The sequence below is a fragment of the Penaeus monodon genome, chromosome 40 (genome assembly GCF_015228065.2).
Source record: "Penaeus monodon isolate SGIC_2016 chromosome 40, NSTDA_Pmon_1, whole genome shotgun sequence".
Lineage (NCBI taxonomy): Eukaryota > Metazoa > Arthropoda > Malacostraca > Decapoda > Penaeidae > Penaeus > Penaeus monodon.
In genome coordinates, this window is record NC_051425.1 from 11,752,414 (window position 1) to 11,762,649 (window position 10,236).

Consider the following 10,236-nt stretch of genomic DNA (forward strand, 5'->3'; position numbering starts at 1 on the left):
CAAGAGAGAGGAAAGAGACACGTGAGAGGAGAGACAAGAGAGAGGAGAGGACATCGTGTCGTGGTTTTACGGAACTAACCTCCACCTGGTTAGTCTTGGCAAGTGACCACTAAAAGGCTGTCCTGTTTCTCTCTCTCTCTCTCTCTCTCTCTCTCTCTCTCTCTCTCTCTCTCTCTCTCTCTCTCTCTCTCTCTCTCTCTCTCTCTCTCTCTCTCTCTCTCTTTCTCTTCTCTATCTATCTATCTATCTATCTGTCTCTATCTCTCTTTTATGGTCGAGGGAGATAAAGTTTTTTTAAATACATATTTAAAAAAAATAATGATTCTCATTTTATTTTTGTGTGTGTGTGTTCACTTGTTCCTGTGAAACAGCGAGGGAAGGAATCGAGTCGTTAGGATTTTTTATTTTCTGTGTGTGTGTGTGTGTGTGTGTGTGTGTGTGTGTGTGTGTGTGTGTGTGTGTGTGTGTGTGTGTGTGTGTGTGTGTGTGTGTGTGTGTGTGTGTGTGTGTGTGTGTGTGTGTGAGTGTGTGTTCGTCCGTGTGTGTGTTCGTCCGTGTGCGTGCGTGTGTGTGTGTGGGAACCGGCCTTCCTGCCCCGTCCACTCGCCACTCGTCCACCTTCCCCGCCACGCCGATGACTCATCCTCGCGTCCCGTCATCTGCACGATGGCTTCATCACCACCTTCGTTCTGTTTTAACCAACATTTCAACAAAACCGACGTATCTCCCTCTTCTTTCCCCCGTCTCGAAAACTTTTTGGAGATATAATTCACGGAGATATTGCATCGCACTGATTCGTAGTGTAAGGGATGGCAGCGGATAGAAAAATGCGTTGCGCGGGGGAGAGAGGGAGAGAGAGAAGACGAGCGAGGGAAACGAACATGACCCCCGGTCGTGTCTGCTGGCATGAGGACAATCTCCCTCGGCGGCGGCAAGTGGCAGGTGAATGGGGACTTTTGAGAAGGAGGCAGGGAGGGGATAGGGAGAGAGGAAGGGAGGGTAGGGAAGGAGGGAGTGAGTGAAGGAAGGAAGGAAGGAGATAGAGAGAGAGAGAGAGAGAGAGAAAGAGAGAGAGAGAGACCTGTGCAGCCACGACAAGAGTTACTATTTTCTGCTCTGGGCTTCTGTCGCTGTTCTTTTTTTTTTTTTTTTTCCTTTTTTTTTAAGAATAGTAATTTGCGGACTTGTCATTTCAGTACTTGTGTTGTATGCTGTATAGCGTGTATTTTTTTCTTCTTTTTCTTTTTCTTAATATAGTGGAGTAAGGGTTTCAATGATATATATGTTTTTTTGTTGTATTGTGGAGTGATATACTATGAAATTTTTTCTTTTCTTTTCCTCTTTGTAACATGCTTATAATTGTGGCGTCGACGCGGATTAGCAAAAGCGACGTTTGCAACCCCGACCGAGTTTAGTCCCCTGGGAACATCAACAGTCGTACCAGACACCGTGGACTCCATTCTCTCTCTCTCTCTCTCTCTCTCTCTCTCTCTCTCTCTCTCTCTCTCTCTCTCTCTCTCTCTCTCTCTCTCTCTCTCTCTCTCTCTCTCTGCTAATAAGTTCGTTCGTGCACTCTAAACACCTCTCTGCAAGACAATTAAGTCATTACGTTCCGTGGGTGACGCATGCAAGCCGACGAAGGGCGATTGAGAAACGTTCGAAACATCGCTTTAAAAGAGAAGACGAAAGAATATACATATACTTTTATTGACATGTGTTTGTCTCTCTGAAGACTATGGAAGACGTGCGTGGTATTTTGTTTTCTATTCTTGTGTTTTTTCTTTTCCTTTTTTTTTGGGGGGGGCGGAGGAGGGCATGCATACGTTCCCTTATTTACTCTCTACGTTTATTCCCTTTTTCCACGATCCATAAAACGCCCTGACAAGTGCAGCGAACGGCGTAATGTTACGTTTGCGTGGCGTCCGGGCGTGATGAACGGGGGGGGGAGGGGGAATGACCTCGACTCCTGCTTCTCGGGCCCTCCTCCCCCACCCCCTTCCTCCTCCTTCCTCCCCTACCCCCTTCCTCCTCCCTCCTCCCCCACCCCCTTCCTCCTCCCTCCTCCCCCACCCCCTTCCTCCTCCCTCCTCCCCCACCCCCTTCCTCCTCCTCCCTCCTCCCCTACCCCTTTCCTCCTCCTCTCCCCACCTCCCCTCTCCCTCTCCCCACCCCTTCTCTCCCTCCTCCCCCCACTCCTCCTCCCTTCTCCCCCCTTCCTTCTCCTCCCCCACTCCCTCTCTCCTCCTCCTCCCCACTCCCTCTCTCCTCCCCCACCACGCATACTTTCCTCCGCAAGATGGTCCACGATTTCGCATCAGTCTCGAGAATAGTGAGAGATTGACACTGAATGCTCGTTTAAGTGTCGTCGGAATTCTGAAAATGGTTTAATGGATCGCAACTTGATTGACAAAGTGTTCAGGTGTTTTCTAATTTTTTCTTCTTCTTTTTTAAGTTTGATCGAAGGGAAAAAAATAGAAATGCAGGTGTGTTTTTTTTTTCTTGCTAGGAATGTTTTATTTTTCGGAATAATAAATATTTTTTTTTCTTTTTTTTTTCTTTTCTCTTTATGAGCTAGAACACACACAAAAAATCAAAGTAAACCAACTTCGGCTAAATCCCTAAAGTTTGAGCATCTGATAACTCCGTACGCTCGCAGTGAAATCTCCCGGTTAATTCTCGAAAAACAAAAATAATTACCAGTGATGTACATAGGGCCCAACATCAGGCAACGCTGCTCCTGCCTCGTATCTATGAGGAGTTGTTTCTATAATGGCAAATTTGTGGTTTACTCCCCCCCCTCCCCCTCCCTTTCCCCCCCTCAGAAAATTGTTATAGACTGTTGGTGCTGTTGTTGCAAGGAGCAGGTTTGAAACAAATTATGTAATTATATGTATGTATATATGTGTGTGTGCGTGCGTGTGTGTTCATATGCATGCGTGCGTGTCTGTCTTTCTGTCTCTGTCTATCTATTTGTCTATCTGTCTATGTTCTTATTCGCCCGAGCGCTTATGTCTAATATATGAGTTCGTATATGCTTGTCTGTCTGTCCCCTTATATATGTATGCATGCACGTATGTATGTATGTAACCCCTATGTACATATGTATGTTTGTACGTACGTGCGTATGTATGTGCGTGATTGGTCCATTGTACTTTATTTATGTATGTATATACGTTCGTACGTACGTGTGTATGTGCGTGATTGGTCCATTGCACGTACCCGGGGCGGCGGGCACGAGAGCCCCCTCCTTATTAGGGCTTCGCGATTTTCATAGTGATAAAAGAAGCAGGGTTTCCAATTAAGAAATTCCGTTTCACGAAGCCTCTGGACTTCCTGTCATGCATTGGCAAAAAGGCTGATGGGAGAACGATAGATATTTTTAGTATTTTCTTTCCTTTTCAGTTTTATTTTTTTATCTTTATTAAGTTCAGTATAAGTTTCGAATTTTTGTTTGTGATATTATCTTCCTCTCTATCTCCTCGCCTCTCTCTTCCTCTCCTGTCTTGTCTTTCTCTATTTTGCTATTTTCATTATGAAATAAAAGAAAATACATAGCACGCACACACGCGCGCGCGCACACACACACACCTACGCTATACCCATTAATAAGTGTATGACTGTACGTGCGTGTCTGTCTGTGTCTGTACGTATTTATACATACACATACGCACGCACATACTGTGTATATATATACAATATATACTTAACTCATACAAATGCTCGCACGGACGCACACTTACACGTCAGTTTATTGAATTTCCTGTCTCTCGACTTCTCTGTCTTTCTCTCCAATTCTTTTTCGTGTCTTTCGCTGAAATCGGTAAGAATAATGTGGATAAAGAAGAGAAAAAAAAACATTATTGTGAAAAGTCTTTTTTCGCATTTTTTTTTTACGCAACTTCTTTCTTTTTCTTTTTTCTTTTTTTTTCTTATATCTATCTCTTCTCTCTCCCTTTTACTCCTCTTCCATTCAGGCAGACATACTGTTCTATATATACAATATTACTTTACTTCTTACAAATCTCGCACGGCGCACACTTACACGTCGTTTATTGAATTTCCTGTCTCTCGACTTCTCTGTCTTTCTCTCCCATTCTTTTCGTTCTTCTCGTGAATCGGTAAGAATAATGTGGATAAAGATGAAAAACAAAACATATTGTGAAATCATTTCGATCTTTTTTATTGTTACCAATTCTTTTATTTTCTTTGTTCTTTTTTTCTTATTCTCTCTCTTCGCATTTTTTCTCTTCCTCACATTCGTCGCCTCCTATCCCCCTATCGTCTCTCTCTCCTCTCTCTCCATCTACCTCTCACTCTCTTCTCCTCTTATCGTTCAAACATTCGCCTCACGTCTACTCTTCTCTTCTATCCGTATCATTCTCATCTGCTCACTTCTCATGTTTTTAATTTCGACATTTTGAATTCCATCATGCGTTAGGCATCACGATCCTGAATATTTTGTTTCATCATTACTTGATTGTTAATGTATCGTATAATGTTTTTTTATCATATTACATTGATATTATTATTAGCGTTCCCCCACCGTCCGCACCTAATCGACTCCCGTGTTTCTCGAGTGCGCCTAGCCAGGTACAAGGAGGAGGGATCTGCCGATCTGTAGGATGTCCGTTTCGATAAAGGCAAGAAGAGGTAGTTGATCGACCAGTGTCGGACATGAGAGGTGCTACTCATGTCTCTTCAAGTCCGAGACATGTCCCATCTGTGCGCTTCAAGGTAGGGGGGACTTCGCTCGCTGTTGGGGAGGGGGGAGGGGGGGGGGACTTCGCTCGCTGTTGGGGAGGGGAGGGGGGACTTCGCTCGCTGTGTGTGGGGAGGGTAGGGGAGGAGAGGGGAGGGGATATTGTTTTTGTTTTCGTTTCGCTGTTGGTTAGTATTGTTATGATTGTTGTTGGTAGTGGTGGTATTCTGTGTGTGTGTGTGTGTGTGTGTGTGTGTGTGTGTGTGTGTGTGTGTGTGTGTGTGTGTGTGTGTGTGTGTGTGTGTGTGTGTGTGTGTGTGTGTGTGTGGTGTGTGTGTGTGTGTGTGTGTTCGTTTTCGTGTGTGTGTGTCTCTCTCAACCTCAATCCACGGTGCTCTATCTCTCATAGCTCAATGCTTCACACCGGTGCGCTTAAAGACACTTATCTTCCGGGCGATATGCTATCAGATAAGTCAAGTTTATTGCCTTACATGTTACTCCCAGGCAATGATTGGTGTTTAAGAGACTGAGAGAGAAAAAATTTATATTATCTCAATTTATTTATTACTTAAGTTTTTTTCTTAATTGATCGTTTCTTCCTCTTCTTCTTCTTCTTCTTCCTCTTCTTCTTCTTTTCTTCTTCTTCTTCTTCTTCTTCTTCTTCTTCTTCTTCTTCTTCTTCTTCTCCTTGTGTTTGGTTAGGAATGTATTTTTTTCCCTCTTTTGAGTGAAAGTAATTTTTTGCAATATTTTTTTTTTCGAAGAGAATTACGGAATTTATCCAAATAATTCCGACAAATGAGAGAGATCGAGGTCGAACTGGAAGCAGTGTGAGGGGAGAAGGAAAAGGATTTTAATCATTTCAAAAAGGTCTGTGAGGAGGAAAAACAAATTGCCGGAAATTTTGTGCGATGCTGGAAAAAGGGGAAAAAAGAAAGAAAAATTGTGTGTGTGCATATATATATATATATATATATATAATATATATATATATATATATATATATATATATATATCAGGTAGGGTGTGAGTGAAGGAGAGGGGGGGGATAACAGAAAATGCAAATAGAGGGAATAAAGATGTGAAAAAAAAAAAAAATTAAACCAAATATCAGAAAAGACGTGAAGAGAATGAGAGGAGTCAGAAAAATTACGATAACCAAGAAGAGAAAAAAACAAAACAAAAAAAAACAAGATAATAAAAAATCAGAGAAATGTTAGAGAAACGACACAAATCAACAACAAATGTTAAAAAAAGGCCTAGAAAGAGAGGAAAAAAAAATCAGCGAAGCCATCATGAAGACAGTCCAACATGTTGCATCACCATCTCCTTATCTCTTATCTCCCTCATCAGAGGCACCCTGTCCGGACCTCTCCGTGATAAGATCGATTTCAGACCCGCAGGCGCCAGATACGCCGCTAGCGATTAGGGGGGAAGAAAGTGCTTATCATCGGCTAATGAGACTGGCTATATGATAGGCCGTTTTCGGGGTTTTATTATTATTATGATGATTATTATTATTATTATTATTATTATTATTTATTATTATTATTCATTATTATTTTTATTATTATTATTATTATGATTAAAAGGTGTGCTGATTCTCTTGTTTTTGGGGAATCTGCGGAGAATAGCGTGCATTTGGCCTTCCGAGGGGAGAGGATTAAATCATAGATAGATAATAATAATAGGAGTGATGATGATGTTGATAATTATAATATTAATAGCCGTAATGATAATTACAATGATAATGAAATTATGATATTAATGATAAGTAATGACGTAATGATAAGTATAATGATAGTAATAATGATGATAATAATATTGATAATAATAATAATAATAATAATAATAATAATAATAATAATAATAATATAAACGAAGAAATCTGCCGGAAATGAATCGAAAACCTCTCCGTCTGGCAACAGCGGTTCCTCTGAAAACGTTTAGATAAAAACGCAAGATGCAAGATGCACGAGAGCTTATGCCTTTCGCTAACGATGCCGATTGCATTGTTGCTCAAGCCTTTTGTTCTTTATTTTTTTCTTTTCTTTTTCTTTCTCTTTTCTTTTCTTTTCTTTTCTTTTCTTTTCTTTTCTTTTCTTTTCTTTTCTTTTCTTTTCTTTTCTTTTCTTTTCTTTTCTTTTCTTTTCTTTTCTTTTCTTTTCTTTTCTTTTTCTTTTCTTTTCTTTTTCTTTTCTTTTTTCTATTTTCTTTTCTTTTCTTTTATTGTCGTGTCTTCTCTTTCTTTCACTTTTTTTCTTTCTTTTTTAACTGCCAACGTAGCGGGTCACCTTGTGTCCTTGCCTCCGAGGTCACGCAGGGGCAGTCAGTCCAGCGAGGGGCAAGGCCTCTTGTGAAATACGTGGCCACGGGAGAGACATGGTATAGGGTGGGGGGGGGAGAAAGTGAGAGGGAGGGGGAGAGAGAGAGAGAGAGAGGGAGAGGGAGATAAAAGGAGAGAGAGAGAGAGAGAGAGAGAGAGAGAGAGAGAGAGAGAGAGAGAGAGAGAGAGATAGAAATCACTGGAGTAAAATTGGTCATTTCTTTCATTCTCCATTTTTCGCCTTGGGAAACCTTTTCCTTTTCTTCCTTTTCTTCCTCTTCTCCTTTTCTTCTCCTTTTTCTTCTTATCTTCCACTCATTCTTCTCATCTTCCATCTGCCTCACTTGCTCTTGCTCTTTTCCTTCTCCTCCTCCTCCTCTCTCCCCCCTTGTCCTCCTCCTCCTCCTCCTCCTCCTCCTCCTCCTCCTCCTCCTCCTCCTCCTCCTCCTCCTCCTCCCCTCCTCCTCCTCCTCCCCCCCTCCTCCTCCTCTCTCCTCCTCCTCCTCCTCCTCCTCCTCCTCCTCCTCCTCCTCCTCCTCTGTTCCGAATTTCATAATGCAAGTTATACGTTTTATATTATAAACCAACAAAACCCTAATTTCTTTTTTCCAACACAAGAAAAATATATTGACAAGGGATTTTATTTGGAAAGAAAGGATGCAATACAATTATCGCAAAACAAGCTTATTAACTACGTAAGGAAAATGAACCTTCTAATCACATGAGGGGATTAGCATTATCTAAATTTCCTGCACGCTATCAGATAAGAGTAATTTAGGTGATAAGGAAAATATTTGTAAAATCCTCGAGATCCCACACAGTAGGAGGATAAGGCAAGCGAGTTTCATTCATTCATAGTTTGGCCTTCAAGTTTTCTGTAGAGGAAAAGGCGTAATGAGTGTAGGCCTGTAAAAGCTTGGGTTAAAACTTTTTTTTCTCTCTCTCTCTCGCTTCATCTTCTCCTTCTTCTTTTCTTCTTCTTCTTCATTTTCTTCTCCTTCTTCTTCATTTTCTTCTTCTCCTTCTTCATTTTCTTCTTATTAATTTTCTTCTCCGTCTTTTCTTCTTCTTCTTCTTCTTCTTCTTCTTCTTCTTCATTTTCTCCTCCTTCTTCTTCTTCTTATGATATTACTCTGTAATATGAAATATGTTAGACACGATGACCTACAATAATAACGTCAGGAAGTGGATACTGTTAAGATTTTAGTTCACCTGTGTGTGGTGTGTGTGTGTGTGTGTTGTGTGTGTGAGAGAGAGAGAGAGAGAGAGAGAGAGAGAGAGAGAGAGAGAGAGAGAGAGAGAGAGAGAAAAGACGAAAAACATCTTGCAGTATCCATTAAGTGTTTTCACAAAAGGCCTTACCGCATATTCCGCACACCCAACCCTCCTCCAATCACGGCCATCACTTCCTTCCAACTTCATTCCCGAACCTCCTCCTCTACGTTACTCACCGCCTCCCGTGCCATTCCAGCCCCGCCGAAGAAGCTGCAGCATGCCCAGTCTCGGTCGTCCATATCCCCGGCAGGAGGACCAGGAAGGTCGAAGCTCCTCACAAATGGTACGGAAGTCTTTATTTCGTTAGGTTTTGTTTCTTTATTCATTTATTTTTGTGTTATGGAGCATGTAGATGTAATTTTTTTAGATGTAGTTTATAGTGTGTGGGGATGGGTGTGGGGGGGGGGTGTAAGTAATTTAGCTGGGAGTTAATGATGATTAGATATCTAGTAGGTATTGTTTGTTATTTTACTTTACTGTATTATTAGTAAGATATATAGCCTAGACATTATTTATTATTTATTTGAGCGGTTTTGACCTTTTGTTGTTGTTTATTTTGATACTTTTAATTGCCTTTTTCTTGGATCACATTATTTATATTTTGCTGCAATCATAAGTATGGCATGGTTTGAGGAAAACGACCTGAATGCATTAATCAGTATTCAAATTTTGAAATCTAGCTTCTGAATCAGGTTATACGGCCCTGTAGAGCAAATAACTCACAAACAAGGTTAACGACCCTAGTAGAAAATGCCTTCTCTTTCAGAAACACGTGTCTGTTGCTTGTTTTGCTTATTTTTTCTTTCTTTTTTATCCCTGTGATGTGTTGTAGGGACCTTCTCGTCATACTTCAAAGGCGGCGACCCAGGACTCCCGCCAGAGAGACCGTCCCCCTCGCGGTCTGTGTCCCCCAGACGCAACATCCTTGTCTCCCAGTCCCACACCCTCAGTCCTCTCTATGCCTCCTCTAGTCCCGTGAGCGTGAGTTACGGGACGCTCGCTCCTCCTCCTCCTCCTCCTTCGCAAGGGCATATTTACTCTCCCGTCGGCGCCCCCGGGAGAGAGACGCCCTATGGCACGCCTCCCGCGCACTCCCGTCTGGCTTCTCCCGGCCCTCCGAAGAGTAAGTCCTGCGTAGGCGGCATCGGAAGGGCGTCACTCCCTTTGTTTATATATTTATTTATTTATCATCATGGTTTTATCTGTTTATTTACTTATTTGTTTGTTTATTTTGTTTTTTATTGTTTGTTTAACCCTTTATTTGTGGAGAACCTAAGAAGCATTTTATTTATTTCTTTTATATATATTTTTTATTTTTTTTTTCTATAACATCTTCAGGGAATATATTAATCTAACTTGCTTCAAGGTTACGTGGAAGTTGAGGAAGCTCGTATGTTAACCCAGCTTATACACTATAAAGACATCTGTCATTGGTTGACATAAAGCTTGCGGCCTAAGATCATACAGTTAGCATTAGCTTTTGCTTGTTAAGTGGATATAAAAGGTCACTCACTCTGTGATAGGTGCTTTTGCTAAATTAATATGGATTTAACTTGTAAAAGATTGGAATTGTCCTCAACATATTTCAGGCAACATTAAAATACAAACTAATGGTGTGCAGAGTGTGAGGTTTAACTCGAAGAGACACCTTGGGGCACCACGGCGTAAGTCTAACTTGCTATGCTATTGGGTACTACAGGTGTGGGAGGAACACCCGCAAGTGCTCGGCGCCGCGGGGTAATAAGTCCCCGAGGGCCACCTTTGTCACCTTGGTCCAGGCGTGCCATCCGGCCTAACACCGTCAACGTGGACTCCTCACAACACCTAACAGGTACACTGATCCAGGGCAGCTGCGGCGACGTCAGAATTGATGGCACAAGTGATGAAAGGGGTCGAGCCACGGGGGGGGGGGGGACTTGGATATCGTGAACCGAAG

At 41.9% G+C, this 10,236-nt stretch overlaps 1 protein-coding gene across 1 annotated transcript in view; it reads left to right on the plus strand.

Annotated features, from left to right (window-relative positions):
- Positions 1–906: 906 nt before the first annotated feature.
- LOC119598005 (protein TANC2-like) overlaps positions 907–10,236 on the plus strand; it is a 21,334-nt gene continuing 12,004 nt past the window's right edge. Inside the window, 6 exon segments of the mRNA XM_037947654.1 lie at positions 907–942; positions 4,622–4,669; positions 4,671–4,734; positions 8,497–8,583; positions 9,133–9,423; positions 10,000–10,131. Coding sequence (XP_037803582.1) covers positions 907–942; positions 4,622–4,669; positions 4,671–4,734; positions 8,497–8,583; positions 9,133–9,423; positions 10,000–10,131 — 658 coding nt within the window.